Here is a 21,624-nt window from a genome sequence, read left to right as displayed (position 1 = left end):
GAAAAAACACATTTCAAAAGCATTATTTTTTTGAGCCATTTTTGTTGAGATATTCCAGGTTTCAGAGTTGTATTGAAAAACAGGATAAATGTACAATTTTGGTAAAGAGGTTACTTTCTTCAGCCACAGACATATACAACCAAGCAACCACACGGCATTTAACATAATGGATTAAAATTGAACATAAACTATAAGCTACAAACGTTTTCGGCCATACACACGTTAGCCCTTATCAAGTAACAAAAAATAACTGCTTATCATATCTACAATGAAAAGGAATAACTGATCTAAACACTGAATTGAAAAACGAAATGCAAAATGAAACGGCAGAACATAGAAGAAAGGCACATCACGTGGCGTTTAAATTACACCAGGCAAAGACGCAACATATGACGTAGGGGAAGGTCGGGGCCTATGATCCCCCTTTTTGATTTAGTCCCATAACTCTTTTATTTCTGAATATTTTCACCTCATATTTCATGTTAGCATAACTTGTGATATAAACTGTTGAATCACCAAAGAGAAAATTCGTATCTTGTCAGATTTTTAATGTGGAGCAAAAAATGTAAATTTGTGGAAGTGGCTCATAGGATCCAACGCGTGGGGTCCTATGAGCCACCAGTACAATCAAAAGAATAAACGTATTTACATGAATACGTCGATGAATACATTTACATGAATGCACAACAACACATTTGCAAGATAATGGGACGTGATAAGTTGAAAACAGAGGCTTAAGTGATCATGAAACTGGAAGATTTCCATAATTTTTAAATAAAAAGATAATAATTTCTAATAATCCCATTAGGCCTACATTTTTTTATAAGTGACAGGTCATATAGGCCTAGAAGGCTAGAAAATATGAAACAAATTAAGCATGCCACAACCGTGCCATCATTTTTATGATCACAAGCTTACAAAATCGATCCATCGAATAGCCTATAGGCTACTAACAGGCTATTCACACAAGATCAGAAGCAGAAAAGTCAATCAAAATTTTTCTAATTCTCTTCACTCTTTTTGTTGACCCAGTAGTGATGGGCGGAGAAAGAACTATGACTACAGAGGAAACTGGAACAGCGATTTACCACGATGAGTTTTTTTAGCAGTTGTTCGAGGCATTATGGTCAGTTTTGTGAACTAATTTTTGAAATCGCTTATGTACAGATATAGCCTACATTTGTATCTTAAACTGTTAAACAAAAATTGAAAAGTACACATATTTACTATAATCTTAACAACGTTCTAACAATAACTAATTGTGATCTGAATTTCAACCAAGTAGGATCCTATGAGCCGGCCTCATAGGATCAGCACACAAGGTGGCTCATAGGTGCCGACTCTCCATATTGACAAATTCACATGTATTGACTCTAAGTCTAAACTATTAACTTTAATACTGCACTTCTTTCATTATTCCTTTAAAAAGGACACTACTTGTCACCAAATTAAACCATTTGAATATCTGTTGAAAAACTAGGAAGTTATAGTAAAATTTCCGAACGCCTCAAAATTTACTTTTTCAACATAAAAATAAAGAAACCCTCTTTTCGCTTTGAATTCTCACAGGAGATTGTCCTGGCAATTGTGGGAAATGCATTCAAGCATGAAGAAAAGATCTCGACTGAAACGGAGTGGAAAAACTTTTTATTTTAAAAAATAGAGGGGTGGATCATAGGACCCAATATGCTCATAGGCCCCGACCTTCCCCTATCAAGAAAAGATGTTGAGTAGATAAGAAGCACCTGAGGCAAACAACTGTGTATTGAGGCGAGGATTGTATGATTTTATTAGCAAAGCCTCGTGGATTTTAGTGTCGAATTCGGTGAAACATTTACGCATAATTCTAAAGGACTCCAAGGATGGTTTGTTATTTGAACATGTTTGACAATCGAATATGTGATCTTTAATGGCACTTTGCTTGTTCAAATTAATGAAAGATCACAATATTCGATCGTCAAATATGTTCAAATAACAAACCATCCTTGGAGTCCTTTAGAATTATGCGTAAATGTTTCACCGAATTCGACACTAAAATCCACGAGGCTTTGCTAATAAAATCAGGATAAATGTAGCATTTTAAAACTCTAGACCTTGTCTTAAAGGAGATATTTTTATTGCAAAGAATTGGTTTCATTTGTTGGAAGCTTGCTTTTGCTTGGGCTGTTCTTATGTTGAGCTCTGTTTCGTCTCTTGCATTCCAATTCACCATAGTACCGAGATATTTGAATTTTTGGACCTGTTCAAGAATAGTTCCATTTACTGATAAATTACAAATAGAAGTTTCGGCTGCTTTTTTCTTTGTTATGACCATTCTTTCTGTTTTCTTTTTATTTAATTCCATGCCAAATATCTTAAATCACTGCTCACTCAAATAGCTTAGTTAATTAACAATTAAATAGATAAATTTTAATATTAATGGAGACAGGCTGTGAAGTGAAATGCGCCGTGAAAATGGGGACAACTAGAAATACTTGGAAAGTTCTGGCCACCTGAATTTCTACACCACACTCGGTTATACAAATTTCCAAAAAGAAATTGTTGGAATCCTTCTGTGGTTTTGAATGAATTTTTTAAATGGCAATGGCCACCGCTTCTGGAAAGCAATCACTAATATTCAGAAAAAAGTGTTATTATGGTAAATCTACCTATTGACATTTGGCATAAAACTTTTTCTAAAGCGGTCGAGAATGTTTGTACGAATCAACCAAGGTGCTTCCATCAGGAAACATTTGTTATTGTTCATGTTCCATTGTTTTAGCTTTGTTACGTTAACTGTAGCGGACGCTGCTGATTAGCATGCCATACAAAGCCGTCAGTAGGACGGCGACACTCCTGGGCATGATTGAATGGCGAGGAGTGACCTGGACACTAGGTCTTCACTGTTGATTTGTTTATTGACTTATTTTAACTGAGTAGCGCTGAACAACAGAATTTAACTATAACACCAAATGAAAACACCAGAACAACTAACGATTCCACCACTAGAACACAGGGCAATACACTGTCATGCTACATGGTTAACTTGACTTCAAAAATTAAGAATTTTCCTGAGCAATACTGAGTAAAAACCAGCTCAGTGGCCGAGTGGTTTCGCCTTCGGCTCTGGTGCTGGTAGATCTGTGATCGATTCCAGGTCGGGTCAAACCGAAGACTTGAAAAACGGTACCGATTGTGTTCTTTCTTGTGTAACGCAGTGAGAATGAATCGGGTAATAATGTGATAACATCGTAAAAACCTGATATAAAATTAAACATGAGCCCTGTCGCTAAAAGACCTTAGCTGTTGTAGAGCGACAATAAATAAAACCATAACATTATTATTATTATTACTGAGTAAAACTGAATACCGCTCAGTAAGACTAAGTAACCAAAGTAAGTAATAATGTTATGGTTTTATTTATTGTCGCTCTACAACAGCTAAGGTCTTTTAGAGACAGGGATCATGTTTAATTTTTATACCAGGTTTACGATGTTATTATTTCGGTTTGAACTGATCTGGAATGAATCTCAGATCTACCAGCACCAGAGCCGAAGGCGAAACCACTCGGCCACTGAGCTGGTTAAGTAACAAAAGTGAGTCAGGAATCATGGTTATAGTTGCTTAAAGGAGAATCCTAGTCTTGATTGGGAAATCGCTACTGTGAGCATTGCAAACGCTGTACACAACCATACAATCTAACATAACGGTAAATATACGTGTTCCATGAAGCACTAGTCAGAATGCGATTAGGCATTCTTCCAAGAATTCTTTGCTTACTATTCCCTAAATTTCTAATCGAGACGCAGGATTGCGCTCAAAGCCCGCGGTATTTGTACAAATCAAGTGGATTCCAGCGCGCGTGACGTCAGAGCGAGTGCTCGGGCGCCACATTAATCATGACCACATGAAGGTACGACCTTATTTTTCACAGTTTGCTTGGTTTTGCAGTCTGAGTGAAATTTTCTAAAGGTTATATTTCATATTTCATCATCTGTGTAGACTTAGTAACGCTATAACTACTTGTATCGTCTGGGAAAGTAATGAATTACAAAAAAATGTTGATAGGAAGATTTCAGCCAAACTTTAGTTGGCTAGGGATAAAGTTTTAAAGTTTTCCTTTTTTAAAGCACAGTAAGTTTATAATTGTTTGACGCAAGAAACTATCAGATCCTCTGCGCATGGCATTGATCTTCCAGAATGTAGATACATTTTGCGACACCATTGAAATTTCTTTGTATTCATCCTTTAACTATTTGAATTCTTATCATTAAAATCATATTCCCAATTGTAGTATTCCGTTTCAAAGTTGGCGTTTGGATTTTCTCTGTATTCCTGAAAGATCCTTTCATTGATGATTCCTTTATAATCCTGAAATTTTGTCTCTCCAAACTCAAAGTATGCATCTTCAAAATTGTAGTATCCGTGCTCTCGAATTCGATCCGGATGACAATTGGACATTCCTAATGGGAGGGAAGGGGGTCTCTTTGCCGGAATGTCATCGAAAGTATCAAGGAAGTCATAAAATGAATCTGAAACTAAAAAAAAAAAAAAAAAAATACTAAATAAACAAGAAAACCACAGTTCATAGTGTATAACACCATTCTCTGTTGGAAGGCTCACTTTCCTACTGCTCATCTTCCATATAAAAAACTATTCTCACCTAAGCTCTGGCAACTTCTGGTACTTGTGCAAAAACCTCATCGTGCCAAATCTTCCACAAGAATGAGAAACTGCCAGAAACTAGTTTTAGAGACTTTATCAGTTCGAAGATAAAATTTCACCCAACACCCATCACATGTCCGAACTACACAAGGTTTTTGTTGCTGGTAATGATGACACTGGTTCGACTTGCATGAAAATATTCTTAGAATACGCTTCTGGGCAACATGCACCAGCCACGAGGGCGCGATGCATTGTTCGGTCATAGAGCCTCATCATCAGGTTATTGGATTGGTCTTCAGCGGTTTTCATCAGGAGTTGTGCGGAACGTACAAATGGGTGTCTCAATTTGTACGTGCCGCACAGCACCTGATGGAAACTGCTGAAGACCAATCCATCAGTGCGGCTACCTTGACGGACCACCAATGGAGCTCGGAGTGGAAGAAGAACACTTCAAGACTTCAAAGTTTCATCTCCGACACCAGCCCCCACCCAACCGGAATGCATTTGGCAAGGAAGGCCTGGGTGCGGCTCAACCGCCTGCGTACTGGCGTCAGACTATTCCGCTCCAATATGCACAAATGGGGGATGGCTCCATGCGCGATCTGTGAGTGTGACAAAGAGGGACAAACCGCAGACCACACCATCTGCAACTGCGCCGTCTACCATGTGCCAAATGGTGTTTGTGGTTTGCGTAAACTGTGGTCTGATGGCGAATCAATTCAATGGCTGCGCGACACCTGTCCAAACATCTAGACCGCGTCGCCGCCGCTGCCCAAGGGTGGTAAAAGGCAGAGCCCCTCGACCCCTGGACTGGCGAAGAAGGTTCAAACGAAGAAGAAGATGAGGTTATTGGACTCATTGATCACTGGAGGGAATATTTGACCTTTCTAAAATCAACAAAAGCGCATCAGCACTTAGAGACACTGAAATATGTAAGAAGCAATAAGAACAAAATAGCAAATTGCTTAATGTTTGACAGAATGTTCAACTCACATTCGCAAATCCCATAGAATCCGCTAATGCCGAGCATGTATTTGCTGTAGGAACGTAGCAACCTGATCCAACACTGGGTGAAGAAGACTTTCTGAAAGTAGTACTTCTTCTTTTCCAGTCCGATCCACTTGAAAGCAGCTATATTCTCGGCAGTCAGCGTGCCGCTTACATCTTGAAGCTGCACAAGCAAATACCGCGTCAAAGATAAAATTACTTTTGAAGAACATATATATACTGTAAATGATAAAATACTGAAAAATATCAAAGAAAAACAACTTCAATTTCTTGCAAACATGCTCCGAAAAGGAAAATTGATAGATCTCTCTCTCACAGGACAGGGAAGCGTGCCCAAGGCTAACTCAGCAAACCAAGAAAAACAACACCAACATATTGCACACAGCAAAAGCAATACATCTAGCAAGAGACCTAGAACCTTGGAAGCGCTTCATAGAAGAGGCAGCCGATTCTTAGAATCAAGTACGACAATGAAAAATAGATAATAAAAACGTCACAATATTTGCATTCTGATGATGACGTCAAATCCTCATTCAAACCAATAAAAATCCTTTTGCTTCATTTTTAGGGTGATGTACGACGTAATATGATGCAAGCAAACTACCTAACCTATGGCGCAAGGAAACGACTTCTTCCCCAAAGTTATATCATTCTTAAAAATTTTACATTTTTAAAATTCCGTCATATCGAAATTTCCATATCCACACTATCTTTATGAAATAATCGTAATTTACATGTGATCAAAGGTTTCCTTCTCTTACGTACAATGGTTTCAATTTTGTAGCCGTCATTCTTAAATAATCTTTTGTGGTCAACTTCAAGCCAGGTCGTGATGTTGGCGTTCTCTAAACCAAACATTCTCCAGAAGAACACCGTCTAAAAATATGCGTTTCAACATTATGTGGAATGACAGAGTAGTGGAGTCATTGGCTCCTGACCATACGACACTGGTTCGACACCCAAACTGGTTGCAAAGATCTAAAAATGAGAGAGGAAGCAAATGCAATGAACCTGCTCAGGGATAAGAAAGTTCATTTGAACAGCGAAAATTGTTTCAAACCAATTTAAGGTTTCTTGTTGTAAGATAGTAATGTATCATAAGATAAAGGTAATCACACATTTGAATCCAACATCGGGGATGAGGCTCTCATTGTACTAAGCCTTCAGCACTGTAACGAGAGTAGGGTGGTCAGTTCATTTCTCTCGGCCGCCTTTCCTTCAGCAACTATACCCCCTAGTTTATTGTACCTTAAGCTTAAGCTATAAGGAGTCAAACTAGGATTGCATGCTTGGAAAGCGAGCGCCTTTTCTGCTCGCCATCCAACAGTAATTTGTCATTCCTCAGACCTAGTTATGACACAACTAAGGCTTAGACAGGATCAGAGTTAAATACCAAAGATAATCGATCACCATCTGCCGGCTGCCTTTTCTTCAGCAACTGCGACAATTATATTAATTACACTCTCAGTGAATAAAAATAGGATTGCATATTTAGATTAAATTTAAAAAAAATATTTTGACCATGATTGTGTCTTACATGATAAAACACCTCACAATACCTCTCTGTGGATATCTTCGATGTATCGAAGCAGGAGCCCTGACTCGCTTCTGTTCCTCAACGTCAGATAATCAAAGACATTCTGTGAGTAGCAGCATGAAATATAATTAATCTTGGACTGAGCAAATCAAGTTTCAACATAAAACCGATTTAAATGAATTACAAGAAAGTAAAGGGGAAATGCAGATTGCACCGCACGTATGGTAGAACGTGAAATACTATCCAACTATTTGAAAGTGCACAGCCAAATGAAGACACATGTCCCAACTTTAATCCGCCAAGAGAAAGTTGTGGAACCTATTCAACGTCTGGATCAGCATAAATTACGAAATATCATTGACAGACCGCAAAAAATGTAATTTGAAATAAAGTCTGAGAAATATGTTGGAACGCATCCTGTTTAAATTAGACTGACACAAAACTTCGTTTATTAATAAACAGATCGCATAATGTTACGAGCTTAGTCGCTTTGACATAGAATGTGAAGCTTTCAAATTGTCAACACAATTCTTATTTCATCAGCGCAATTCTTAAATATGGAAAAAATTGAAATCATTTATCGACAATATGAAGTTAAAGGAAGAAGTAGGCTACTCCATTAAACATTTGATGTTTTCAAGTTTAAACAACTCGATGGCTTAGCTGAAAAGTTGCATATTGTAATAAATTTAGTTGCGTTCCACATAAATCATCTCAAGGCCGCAGGCGTCAGTATTTGGACAAGTAAGTGACTTTATACGGATTAAGCTTCAAATGAGGCTTCTCAGTCTACAAATAGATACCGGGGTGGGGTGAACGCGACACTTTTTGATCATCCTCTGATAGAAGCGCTGCTGGAAATAGGGAGGTGTAGTTGTTGTCGTTGTTCTGGGAGCTGTTCTTGAAAGGAAAAAGTCGTATTTTGGAAAACTTAAGGGAAACTACAAAATTGCAAATTATAGAAAATCAAGCGCTTCCCGTTTTAATGACTGGACCCAATAGGTGACTTAGAAATAATGATTCCAGCACCAATGTCCAATGATTGACATCGGAAACCCAGAATGAAATATTTCTTAACATTTTAACTTAATGATACAGCAAGCAGATAATCTTTATCCTGTGTTAATTGAATCCGTGTGTAGGTAACCGAACCTAGTCAACCGTAAGTCACAGTCGATTCAAGTTATTGAATAAGCTGTTGTGAGCACAAATCAGCTTCCTGATAAACTGGGGGAAGGAGGTTTTTTTCATGAAAATTTAAGGGTTTTTTTTAAAACTTTAAGAAACATGTCTCAAATTCTCGAGCAATTTGACATTCAACAGTTGAGTTCTCTTTCAAAAAAAATTCAACTAAACCAAAATTTTATATAACTCCTTATTTAAAATGGATTAGTCTTGGAAAAACTCCCAACTTCTACTCACCTGTGGTTGTTGTCAAGAAAAAATCCAAATCAAATCCCCCTTCCCCCGAACTGGACTCCCCTGAAGCATCCCAATCCCTACCAGAAAGCGATTGATTCCCACCTTCTTGGATGGCCCCCGGTAAGGCGTTCTCATTCTTCGTCACGCTTGAATTGTTCTTTGATTGCCCATTGTTGGTTGACTGGTTTATCACAGAATTGTTTACAAGTGACTCCTTCAAACCCAGCCTGATACCCTGCCCATAAAACAAGGTTGTTATTATCAAAGCGTTATCGAGTCCCCAGTTCAAATCCCTACCTTGCCCTCTGAAAAAACACATTTGTAAAAGTGAGAAAAACTTATAAATCCATCAGAGTTAAAAAAAAATATATGAAGAGCCCAGTTCCAAAACCGCTTAGGCGCCACTTTTACCAAAATTGAGTTTAGAGTGTCATTAGGTAGAGTATTACCATAGGTACCTACTATCCATTCCTTTTTTTCCAAAACCTTCTCTTTCTGCTTCAAATTCGACACTAAAAATTGCGTTTTCTTCCAAAACCGCTTACGCGCCATCACACTTTGTTTCCAAAACCACTTGTATCCACAATTAACCAATCATATTAAGCCATTGTATCACGTGACATATCGCTGATTGTTAAACCGTTTTCGTCATCGTTTCGTAATAAGCAGCAGTGTTACCATTTGGCAAATTTCACTACCAAATTCGAGATTTGGCAGAGTTTTACGTTGTTTGGCAGTAAAATTTTGAGTTGGCAGAATTTTGGCAAACATTTTTTGGTGAGTTGTCAGTCAGTCTCTGGTCAGTTTGGCAAAATTTGAAATGTGTTTGGTAGTTTGAAGCATCTACTATCTGGCAACACTGATAAGCACTGTTGTAGGCTTGCAGCCTATTGTTGCAGTTACCAACGGTGCTTAGTAGTCTACTTGAGCTTTATAACTGTGTTTTTTTGCTTTGTTTAAAGTGAATTTGGATTGTGGTGATGAATTAGTGGTGGTCAGCTTGGAAAAATGGTTTCAAAAATTGGTTTCTGTCATTCTGGCAATTTTTATTCTCCAGTTTATTTCCAAAACCGCTTATATCCACATTTCTAATTTTATAAAAAGGCGATTCTAAGTAGGGGGGTGTGTTATTTGACGAATTTCACGATGGCAACGTGGTACGGTGCTTAAAATATGTGGAGTAGTATCCAAATCCGGAACATGAAAACAATTATCATATTGGACTACCCTAACCCCCATGTACATGCCCCCTGAAAAGGGGGTATCCATAAATTCACCAAAATATGAGTTTATAAGCCTTTTCACCAAACGACGTGTATTTTGGCGGTATTTATGGTGCTCCTTAAGGGGTTTTCGGGGTCTGTGAGTTCAAATATGGCATTAGAAATTACTTCCAAAAATCCAATATAATGGTAATCTAATATGGCGGCCAAAATGGCGCTTAGAATGGGTACTTTCGTAAAGTTTAACCAAACATAGTCATGTAATATGTCGAATTATAGGTTTTCGGGGGCGTAGAATACGAATTCATGATTATTTCAAACGAAAAATAAGCTGATAACAAGATATTTTCAAACTTATGACGTATATGTAATTTAGTATAAAACACAGTATTCAGCTCTTTGTTAGATTCATGCCGTCAAGAACAGAATTTAAATCAGCAATCGTAACATCCGCTTTGCAACTCAAATTTTTCAGGTAAGCTTTCAGATTGGCTCCATAAACAGAAAATGGCAACTTTTTATGGTCTTTCAATAAACGAAAAATGTCACTTTGTTTTGGAACTGAGAGTGCAGTGTCACAGGCGTATCTGATCTCGAGGTATAACCGCTTCTGTTTCTCAATCTCTGTTATATTACTATTTAGAATCTCATCCACATCAGAGTCCTTTGTAAAAGGACCGCCTTGTTTTTTCAGTACCATGAGCAAGCCAGCCATCTTCAGTCTAGTGCATTGGATACCGCCAGACTTGTAACAAAGGACTTGCAGGACTGGTGAGCAAATACTGGTATTACCCTTAAATCGTGGCAAGCGATAGAACAGATGATCCTTACAGTTATTGAAGAATACAAACTAAGGAAGAGTAAGAAGAATAGGTCAACAAATACAGAGCCAAAAAAGGGGAGTTTTTGGCAAGCACGAGGCAGACATTTTGGACTGGAGACAGAGCTTGGTAGAAGTTTTCTGCAACTGGCATGTAGACACCACATCCATGAGTTGATTGGGGGGCATCTTGCTCAATTGTGTATAGCCCAACCACATGATCCAATGAACAGCTGTTCAAGCAACTGGTGAACAATTGGAGCGAATTGAACCACAACTACACATTGATCGAGGTGACTGCTCCATAAAGAGAGTTGACAGGCTATATACATAACACCATCACCTTCCTTCAGACATGGATCGAAAACAGCACCAAGGAGAATCTTCAACATGACTACCTGGAGGTGACAGAACTAACACTGCTGTTTCTTGGAGGGATCGTCCCTGCCAGTTGGAGATCCATCACCATCAAAGCGCCTGGGGCATTCCACCATGCCCATTGGATTAGCAAAACTTTGTACACGTTTAAGGTGGCACTCTTCCGATGCCAGCTTGGGAATGTATGTGCACCCGAAGAATCGGAAGACATCACCACTCAACAGTCTTGCTGTATTCTTGGCAATCTTTTACACGAAAGCGTAGTTTACGTGCAGGAGTGCTGCTGATGCACCATCGAATGACCTGGTACTAATGAAGAACCCCCTCAAGGCAGAGGCCAGTATTAGCAAGGACCCAATGATGTGGCCTGCCAAATTTCTCTCCCTTGTTGTTCTGGCCAGACAGAAGCTACAAACCATATGTGGCATCTCTCAGAGAGATTGGTCCCTTTGGCACTCTTCTCAGAACGAACATCATCTAACAAACAGACGATCAGAAATGCTATGCTGATTGCTGAGGTACCATAACGCGACAGACAGTACACAGACAAGAAAACAGGAGATGCCAGCCTCATCAATTGGACACAAAAGCCCTCAAAGACTTCATTGGACATGACTCTTGGAGCATGTTTGAGCTCTTGAATATTGACTCCAGCTTTGTCAAGCTGCCCGTTGCACAATGGACCACCTCAGATAACTATACCGTCATGGCAAGAAAGTTGTGGCCAACCTCCATGTTGTCAATGACGCAGCAAAGTGGGCACTAGGACTCGCCACAGATTTGAACACAATAAAGCGTCCAAATGTGAAGAGCAGCTCGGCTCCAGGCACTATACAGAGTTGTGAAGGGTGTCCGAGAGAAGCTGCATGGACTGGCAACGTCATCTGAGGTTGTGACAAAAAAGTCACTGGCCTCCATTTTGTACAGTTGGGACTAATATGAATGTTTATTGTATGAGTTTGTATTGTGTACTGAAGTTACTTGGAAGTAATTGACTTCCATTGGTCAACAGAGGCATGTAGCTTTAGCAAGCACCGTCAAGCGCCTACAACGTAATGACAGAGCGATGGTAAGATGGACCTGCCTAGTCAAACCTGAAGACAACATCCAGTTTGAGACTCTGCTATCAAAGCTCAAATTAAAAGACATCAGTGAAGTCTCCAATTAGGCAGACTGAGATGGCTTGGTCATGTTGAGCGCAGCTCAAGCTGGATCTCGCAGGTCAGATGTGTCAACACCGCAGCACAGCGGGGTCAAGGTAGACCAAAACTTTCTTGGGAAGAACTTGTAAAACGTGACCTTGTAGCCCTGAACATGGACTCTGCCAACCCAATAAATCGCGAGGTGTAGAGGAGAAGACTTCGTTCTCGACAGACAGACAGACAGACAGGCCACACCCCGACATGAGGATTAATTCATGGCATGTATAATCAAAATTGGTTGATGATGATGATGATGGTACATTTCGGGATAACTAATTTTCATTTTGTTCAATAATTGACCATAAATGTGAAGCAAATATGTTTTTTTATTTGAAAGTGGAATTAATTGTTTCGTAGACATCGTGTATAATATGTTCCATGCTCTTTGGCTGTCTTTTTTGCATATTTTGGTACCAAAATGAGCCCTGACAGTCATTCACAGCCTGAAGAATCACCTCTTTAGTCAAGTTGTTGTCTTGCCGGAAACGGTTGCTATGGTAACGGACTGTCTGACCGTAAGATGTCATTGAAAAATAAAAATTTTATCATGGGTTTGCTCCTGATACCCATTCTCAACTTTTAGGTGACTTACAACTTCGTAGTATAAATTCTTAAAAAGAACCCCTTTTTTGGCCCAGCCTAATAAAAGAGGGTATTGCAAAACACAATGCAAAATAACAAGCATAAATCATCAGTATGAACATATATAAATACTCAGGTATATTCATTGCGCATGCCAGGAAAGAATAAGCCTACTTTTGGGATCAAATTCGTATTCTACGCCTTCGAAAACTTATAATTCGACATATCACACAACTATGTTTGGTCAAAATTTACAAAAGTACCCATTCCAAGCCTCATTTTGGCCGCCATATTGAAATACCGCCATATTGAAAATTCTTAGGAATTTTCTAATGTCATATTTGAACACACAGACCTCGAAAAGCCACATATGAATAAGATAAATACCACCAAAACGCAAGTATAGTGGGTGAAAAGGCCAACAATCTCATATTTTTCTGAAAATAGGGGTACCTTATATTCAGGGGGCATGTACATGGGGGTTAGGGGGGTCGTATGTCGAATTTTCATAAATATTCTAGATTTTGATACTGCTCCACAAATTTTTAGCAGCGTACGGTATGAATCGACAATTAACACACCCCCCTATTCTAAGCCTTCTAATATTCCTTAGATCTGGACAAACGTCATGGCTCAATTCAGTAGGTAGTTATACATCGTTAGAAATCAAAAGCGCATTACATATACCAAGCGAAACTGTCATAAACGTTTTTCGTGGTTTTCTCGAAATTACCGAAAGTGGATGTAAGCGGTTTTGGAAACAAGCTCTTCATATATATAAACGAATGGGGATTGTTGACTTACAAGATAAAATCGTATGTTAATAAACTCAAATCAGAAACCTCTTGGCAGCGTCAGAGTAGCTGTAATTTGTATAAACTGAAGACATCGGCTCAGAACATCTTCATCTTAAATTAAAGTTTTTTACTTTGACTTCGTAATAAATCTTTTACCAGTGAATGAGATAATTCTCGATTACTTCTATATATATTGATGACTTTAGTTTATTTGAAAAGCTTTTTTTCGACATTTCAAACAAGTCAAGCTAGCCTACTTCTTGGATAGCCACTTTATCTGGTCCAGAACTGAATATACTGATAAGTTCAGGTGTTCATCAGGATAAGTATTGTTTTTAGCACGAACCGCATCGTTCATCTGATGAAAGTGAAAGTAATAGCAAACACAAACAAGTTTTATTTATTTATCTTGAAGAGTTGATTTATCTGTTAAAGATCTGGTCAGGTCAGAACCCGATCTGGTGAAGGTCTGGACCAGATAAAGATTTTGTAGGGGTTACAATTTTTGTTTATTTGTTTTATTTGTATTGCTGTTACTAGGGAAATTTTGCTTCATGGTAAATTAAACCTAAATTCAATGTGTGACTTCTGAAACACCATTTCAGTTTCTGTAGCTCAGTTCTAATTTAAAACACATATAGGGCTACCTTGTTAGAATATTTTCAAAAAGATACATTACACGCAGCCTACAATTACGTAAGGTACTTACCTCTTGAGCAACGGGAGATAAAAAATCTGGAAAAGAAAACATGTTGTAAGCTCAATGTGGTACTGCTAATTTGCATTCATCAAATGCTGGCATTTGCACAACAATCTAACCTCTTAGTGTAATTTATTAAGTTAAGAATCGATTTCGCTATAGTAATAGCATCTTCAGCTAGCACATGTAAAAAAAGAAGAAAATTTGAAAAATACGTAAAACGAACAAATAAAGCGAACAAATAAAACGAATAAAATAAAACGAACAAATAAAGCTCAATGTTTCAACAAACATAATTATAATTATTACAAAAATTATTGTTTTCATGCATTGAATACAATTTTAAATTTTCTGCTTGACGGTTGGTTACTTGAAATGAACACAACTATAGAATCCGGTAAACAGCCTAACTGTGAAACAGCGTTTTCAAATGTTTTGTTTGCAGCAATAATAAGAATTGGGTCCAAGAGTGTCCACAAAATTCATTGAAACAACCACGGACTTCTAGTTCAACTATTTGTTACTGATTCTGAACTTTTATGTTTGTTTTCTTCGTTTCCGATCTAAAATTGTTATAAGTCCACTTACACGCAAGAAGTACAACAGAAATCGTGATAGAGATAAATGCAGCAAGACCAATCACAACGCGCCAGGGGGTGCAGAGACCTGAAAACAAAAAATAATTACAATAAATTATGAAGAATTGCGGGATGGAAAAATAAATTTCTAATCGTACAAGGCATTTGGTACTAATACAAGAGTAGGGTGGCCAGTTATATTTTTCTCGTTTGCCTTTTCTTCAGCAACTACTCCCCACCCAATTGATTGCACCCTGGGTAGAGGTGAACGTTTTGCACAACCAGCTCAAGGTGAGAGTCGAACCAGGATCGCATGATTGAAAATATTAATAATTTACTTTGTAACACTAGTTGGGTGCAAAATATCCAACTAATGTAAAATAATTTATTATTATTTTATTTATTACTCGCGAGCCCATTATCTGCTGCACCAACCTTCTGCTCACGTAGGTCTTCAATCATCGCAAACTTGCTACTCTTGGGGATAAACGGAAATTAGGTTTCTGCAGCAAATTGTATTTCTTTCTTTTTTCAACAACACTTCAAATGCTTAACCATCCGTACGTTGCACTTACTGGGAGTTTCAGATTTTTTTGAATGAGAGGAACTTCCCACAATCTCAGCATCTCTGCTTCTCCGAGTGTGATGAGTTTTGGAAGATTTATTGTTCGGAGGATGCGATCTGTGGTGGCTTCTCTTTTTAGGGACATTTTCGCTTCCTCCACTCGGTGGCTGCTTATAAACTCCAGCTTTGTTAGGATTAGATCTAAACAAAGAGAAAATAAACTTTGAACATCACTATAACCATAACGCACCCACCAAGTATTAGTATTTTATTGGCAAGAACGCGTCAACAATTTTAAGTATTTTATTGCGGTTGAATCCAAAAATGACGTTTTTTCTATGGTTTTGTTTCGGTTCAGTAGACCATTCAGTAGACTTATGAAGGCCCGTAGACACTTCTCTCTAGAGCAGAGTACTGCTCATAATCATGAGAGAAATCAAAAAGATGAAGAGGGGAAACTCTATAAAACAATGATAAGACCAGCAATGTTGTATGGGATGCAGGCGGTAGCCCTGATAAAAACACTGGAGTGCAATAACACCGCCACTCAATAAAGCAAAATGTACCCCGACTATCGCTACTTTTTTGGTAGCGACAGTGGCGTTACTTTTTTGTTAGGGTAGTGGCTGCAGTAGCGACACTGCTTTTTCCAAAGCATTTTTTGAAAATAAGCGCTACATTTGCTTCAGTCGTACTTGGGTTACCCGCTACTTTCCAGTTTGATGTGGAAAAAAACGAAATGTTGTTAAAATTTTTGATGGAAACACTATAGAACATAAAAATAAAACTTCACAAAGAACTTGTTTTCCATAACGACGTTGAAATGGCAGTGTAACCAAACGTGCTACTGAAAGGTAACATTATTCGTTTTCGTGATCATTTTGAGTGCCGTGGTGCGTAGAAATGGCGGGAACACTTAGCCCAATTGGTATATTGTAATGATAGCGCGCTACTTTAAAAGTATCGGTTATCTATCTCTGATGAAACATGTCGTTAGCCTACTTAAAGTTTATCTACCCAAACCTTTCCTCTCTGGGATGGCGGCTTCTTGGCTTATTGTGTCTGTGGTCACTTTCTTGGTCACGTCTTCCCATCGAGGGTTCCAAAGATTTTGCTAAAATATAAATAAAACAAGCCAGTTAGAGCAAGAAATCACCTCAAGTGAGAATTTGTAATACCAGCACAACTTGTTATTTCGGTTCCAATGAAGCTATAGCCTAATTTTGTATTTTGATTGAGCCTTTTTGCTTTATTTAACAGAACCTTGCTTATACTTTTTTAATTTTTCTATTTGATGTAGATTTTTTTTACTATCAACGCCTGAACATTCGAAACTTTCTTTCTTTACAACTTGAGGCCGGGAACAACTATGTGCTGATGATGCCGGGAACAACTATGTGCTGATGATGCCGGGAACAACTATATGCTGATGATGCCGGGAACAACTATATGCTGATGATGCCGGGAACAACTATATGCTGATGATGCCGGGAACAACTATATGCTGATGATGCCGGGAACAACTATATGCTGATGATGTCGGGAACAACTATATGCTGATGATGCCGGGAACAACTATATGCTGATGATGCCGGGAACAACTATATGCTGATTTACTTTCAGTTTTGAAAATTGTAGCCTAGTTGAGCTTTTTTCAGGTTTCCTGAAAAAATAAGAAATTAATAAAAAATAAATAAAAAATTCACTTCTCAAAGCGAATCTTCAACAAAAGTGGTGAATGTGCTTCAAATCCTCATTCACAAGTTGGCCAATCGCATCTGAGCAAGCTAGGCTATAGGGTTGTAGCCTGCAAGCAACAAGCTGAAGTAAACACAATTAACTTTAAACATACGTTTGATTTTGTGACTTCTCCTGCAATACTTTCTTTCTGGAAACACGACTTCGGTCAAATAAACAACATCATTGTCCTTTATGAGTCCTCCTTCCAAAATCAAACTCGCCTCACTTTTGGAAGGATGTGAAAATCTTTTCGAAATTTTCGGCACTTCATTGTGAATGTGAGGTAGACTGAGAGTTTCTGGAACAAAAAAACAACCTTCAACTATGCACGGAAACATTGATGTAAGAGTTAAGTCTTTAGCATCGTTTAATATTTGTAGACATTAGTGTTGACATGATGGGGGATTGGGCCTACACGGGGTACTTTTAGGCCCTGGCCTCGGATGATTTTAGCGGCCTGCGATCTTTCCAACAGGCCCATTGAAGAAACCATCACGTAGGCTATTCTTAAAATATATTGTGCTTTTCTTAGAAGTGCCTTGATCAGGAGCCTAAAGATCTCAATTGCAGGCTACCTGGTCAACATTGTCTTCTTAACGGCCCTTTTAGTGGGTCATAAAACTATCTTTTTAAAAGGATTGATTTTTTTTATTTCATTGGGCAAAATATGTCCACAAATTTATCAGGTCTCTTTGGAAGTTTAATCCAGGCCAAAGAATCGTTTTATATCTAACATTTGTGTAGACCAAATTTGGAGTTTAGTGTTGTACCAAATTCGTAATTTCGTAGTTCTCTATATGTTTGCGGCAGTAATGAAAAATAAAATTAAAATGGATTATTTTTTTTTGACAATCACAGTGAAACTGATAGCCTACATAAGCTACCAAGCAAAGAAGAAGCAACAAACCGAGATAGTTCAGGTGTGCTTGAAACCGAAATAGGATAATATTGGTCTGATTCTAATGTCTAAATCAAATCGAACAATTTGATATGGAGGCAACAAGTTTTGGCAGTTGTGGAAAGTCACATTTCCAAACCAAGGATCATGCATTAAATTGTTGGCCATAGACTGATCGATTGTTGTATTCTGAAAAAGCAATACTCTCACCTAACTAACGAAGACATCGAAATAACAAAAGGACATGATCCTCTACAATTCATTCCCGGTGGACAAAAGAAGAACCCAATGCTTTGAACCATGATGAATGTCGCCAAGCATACCATCATCTAAAAGAAGATATCTCTGGAAATTGGCAACACATAGCCTACATATGGAGCACAAAACGGTCCACCATCTAAGCCCTGTGGGTGACCATAACGAAAACCAAAGACATATCACAAAAGCATAACATTCCTTTGTCATCTGACATTTCCCTTCCTTCCAAACCTCCTCCTACGGTCAGAAAAAAGAAGAACCAGTCGAGACTCTCTCCTCAACCGCCTCTCTCAGCCGTCCTTGATGGGAGGAACGACTGATTTCCCCGGTGGGTCTCACTAGCACAGTACGGTCGTAGAACATTTTTGAAGAAGTTTAAACAGTCAAAGGCGTAATAACCCATCTTTACCCGTCCCTCTCACCCTATCTGAAACGGCCAGATGCCGGAAGGGTGATTGCAGTGGGAAATCTTTAACTGTCGCTCTCCGTCGTTCCACTTGCCCTGGGATGACAGGATTGCAGCGGCCCAACCAAAGTGGACACTGGGGTCAGCGACAGCTACCTTTCATCTGGTCACCCCTCTCAGGCATCTCCGCCAAATGAGATGTCAGACTGCAGTGGCCCTTTTCCACAAGCCGATGTCCTTCTTCAAGCGACCACCAAGAAGATACACACACACAAACAAACTCAAATTAAATTAAAATAAATTTTCTACAAAAACGCGCTAGTTCTTGAGCTTGACCCGCCATCTCCTAGTCTGCTCTAATATCAGCAAGAGGAAAATCAAGACAGGCAGATAAGCATGAGGCAGCCAATAGGCTAACCATCATTTTTTTACATCCACAGGTTACCATCTACCGCGGTGGGTCACTTCGGTCAGAGTAAGTCTCTCGCCTCCCTGGTAGGTAATCTCTATGTAAGTATGGTGTGCCTGCTGAGTTTTTGGGTGTGTGGACGCCTCCCGGAGCGGACGCACTATTAATGAGATAGGAAACAAATCCATTTCATGTGGAAATTTGTAAACCTGCAATGGTGAGCCTGAATGCTGAATGGTGAGCAGTTCTGAAATTTGCTCAAGCACACACCCTGAGACTCCAACCAGCGCCGCTTGGTCTTAAAGCCTCTCTGTTTATGAAGCCACGCGCTAACCAACAGAGTTATCAGAGCGGACGTTGATCAGATTGACCAAGATAAATTGGGTATCGGTATCAATGGGATCTTCGAGCCCCAAACGAAGACACTTCTAAGTAAAAACGCATTATATCCAAACCATACGAGGTGACTTCTTCGTTCCCGGTCTCTGTTACGTGCTCTTAAAGTTATTCTGGGCCCGGGTCCAAAAGCACCATTTGCCCCCCCCCACCCTGTTGACGCTACTGGCATTGCAGGACATATGGCCGTCTTGATGGAGAAAACATCATTCAATCCTCCGTGCACGTATCCTCTGCGTGGTGCCGATGCAACCTTCGTAGCATACTATGTAGGGATTTTCCTTTGACACCTTGCCGAACGCACTCATCCCATTGTTGCTTGCATTCCTTATAAGTGCCAAATATCCTAATTCCTACATTGATCTAAGTCTAATATTTGGTTCTCCTAACTGACAAAAGTTAGTTTATGTCACAATAATCTCTGGTATTCTTCAATAACAAATTGTTTGTAACTTAATGTTTTGTGAATGTGCAGAAAGAGTTATCTGACTACAGCAAAACACACGGCCACCTTGTAGCAATCTATTAACTTATTATGCCAGTTTCTAAAGATTTTTCCAGCTAAGCTGCTTTCGCGTTAAATAGAAAAAAGAGAACAGACAATAAAACCAGTTTGTATTTCAGTAGGCCTATAAAAATTATGTAAACACCTCCTGATAACTTTAAAATTATAATTCAAACAACAATTAGGCTATGTGGAAAGAATTTAATGGAGTGAGATAGCCAAATTAGTACAATAAGCTAATATAGCCAATAAGACCATCCTTACACGTAAAATATATATTACCACAACCTTTTCAAAGTTTAAACCTTTAAGGAATTACCAAAATCAATTGGAAGCGTAAAGCTACTGAATTGAATTCCTTTTCATCATGAACTCATTAGAAGAGAATTTAAAACCAAATTTAAACGCATATTAAACGTAAAAGAAAGAGAAAAAGAATCGTAATTTTGAAAGAGTCCCTAACGCAAGCAAATTAACTACACCCTGGTATTATTCATCATGGTATGGAAACAAGGCTAATGTTCTTACTTTTTGTAGGTTGGCCTTTTGTGATAAAAATCGTGATTTTGCTTAGCCATGTTTTCTTCACTAAATCAACTTTTTATTTTATAAGTTACCGTATCATATTTCTCACTTGTAAGTTTTTTCTTTCTATTATGAGCTGTTCTGATTTCCTTTTTTCGCTTCTTTATCGTATAGTTCAAAGAAGTCAGTCGCAACTTTTTTAGCTTCTTTTTCTTTCTTTTTCTTTCCGCTCGGTCGTCATCAGAAAAGTCAGAGTCCAATCGCGTTTTTGAAAATGGAAAACAAGATTTCATTTCGCTCAAGTTTTTATCAAAAGTTCAACTTTTGAATCACCAAAGCTGAGTTACAAATATAGGCTACTGTTATTGTGTCTCTTCATAAAGGCTTTTATGATGTAACAAAAGCGAAATCAGTAGGCCTAAACGGATGTAGCCTATGCTGCTTTCCATAAATCACAAAATTATCTTTTCAGATCTAATCATCTAATTTTAAAAATTAAATTACCAAAAGTTGTTTTTCTACTAATCAAAAATCATTGTTTTACCATTTATTTTATATCCTCAGGTTCAAATGTGCATATACTGTAACACGTTTTCTAACTAGTAGGCTATCTCTTAATATTTTCATTCTTAAATAAGAGCAGTTTGCCAATCGACAGATCTACTTCTTCAGGCATGTCCATTGGTTTATCAGCCATGAAGGTGTTTGACTTTATGACATATCATGGATGCAAGTTTGTTTCTGTCTTGACTCTTTGTTGCAAGTGTAGATATTTTAGTGTAATGTTTATTAAAAGTTTATCATCGACTTGCTGAGGGTGGCTGCTTGACTCGAAGACCGTCATGGTCACTTCGCAGTTCGCAGCTTCCCGTTGTGAATTACTTACTTCAAAGATGCAGTGTACATTTGTTATTTTTCTTTGTTTCAATTGTGTTCGTTAAGCGTGCTTCATCATTTAATGATTTTGCCGTTATAATATTGCACAACAAAATAAACCAATCAATCACTTTATTGAAAAAATTATTGTTGTT

At 38.4% G+C, this 21,624-nt stretch overlaps 1 protein-coding gene across 2 annotated transcripts; it reads right to left on the bottom strand.

Annotated features, from left to right (window-relative positions):
* Positions 1–3,940: 3,940 nt before the first annotated feature.
* On the bottom strand, positions 3,941–20,902 carry LOC145769520 (uncharacterized). Of its 2 annotated transcripts, none has more exons than XM_082581167.1 (12): positions 20,703–20,902; positions 17,309–17,494; positions 16,480–16,570; positions 15,467–15,657; positions 14,902–14,979; positions 14,323–14,348; positions 8,612–8,846; positions 7,993–8,084; positions 7,212–7,292; positions 6,418–6,528; positions 5,638–5,815; positions 3,941–4,517 (listed from the first exon to the last, which is right to left on the bottom strand). In XM_082581167.1, exons 1-12 carry the CDS (start codon positions 20,884–20,886, stop codon positions 4,228–4,230), a joined length of 1,743 nt encoding a protein of 580 aa, XP_082437293.1. In that variant the 5' UTR covers positions 20,887–20,902; the 3' UTR covers positions 3,941–4,227. The 2 variants fall into 2 exon arrangements, with proteins under 2 accessions (XP_082437293.1, XP_082437295.1); XM_082581169.1 differs by having other exon boundaries at positions 8,714–8,846.
* Positions 20,903–21,624: the final 722 nt, after the last annotated feature.

This window comes from Aplidium turbinatum, chromosome 4, assembly GCF_918807975.1.
Source record: "Aplidium turbinatum chromosome 4, kaAplTurb1.1, whole genome shotgun sequence".
Taxonomy (NCBI): domain Eukaryota; kingdom Metazoa; phylum Chordata; class Ascidiacea; order Aplousobranchia; family Polyclinidae; genus Aplidium; species Aplidium turbinatum.
The sequence above is the reverse complement of the archived record's forward strand: the minus strand, read 5'-3'. Positions and strand labels throughout refer to the sequence as shown.

Bases quoted from the DNA above. Each gene is read 5' to 3' on its own strand.
- LOC145769520 (XM_082581167.1), bottom strand. From the start codon at position 20,886: ATGAAATCTTGTTTTCCATTTTCAAAAACGCGATTGGACTCTGACTTT. The intron at 15,658-16,479 runs GTTTGGGTAGAT...CTCTTTGTTTAG, and splicing joins CGCCATCCCAGAGAGGAAAG to ATCTAATCCTAACAAAGCTG. The intron at 14,980-15,466 runs GTAAGTGCAACG...TTTTGTTTTCAG, and splicing joins AAAAAAATCTGAAACTCCCA to GTCTCTGCACCCCCTGGCGC.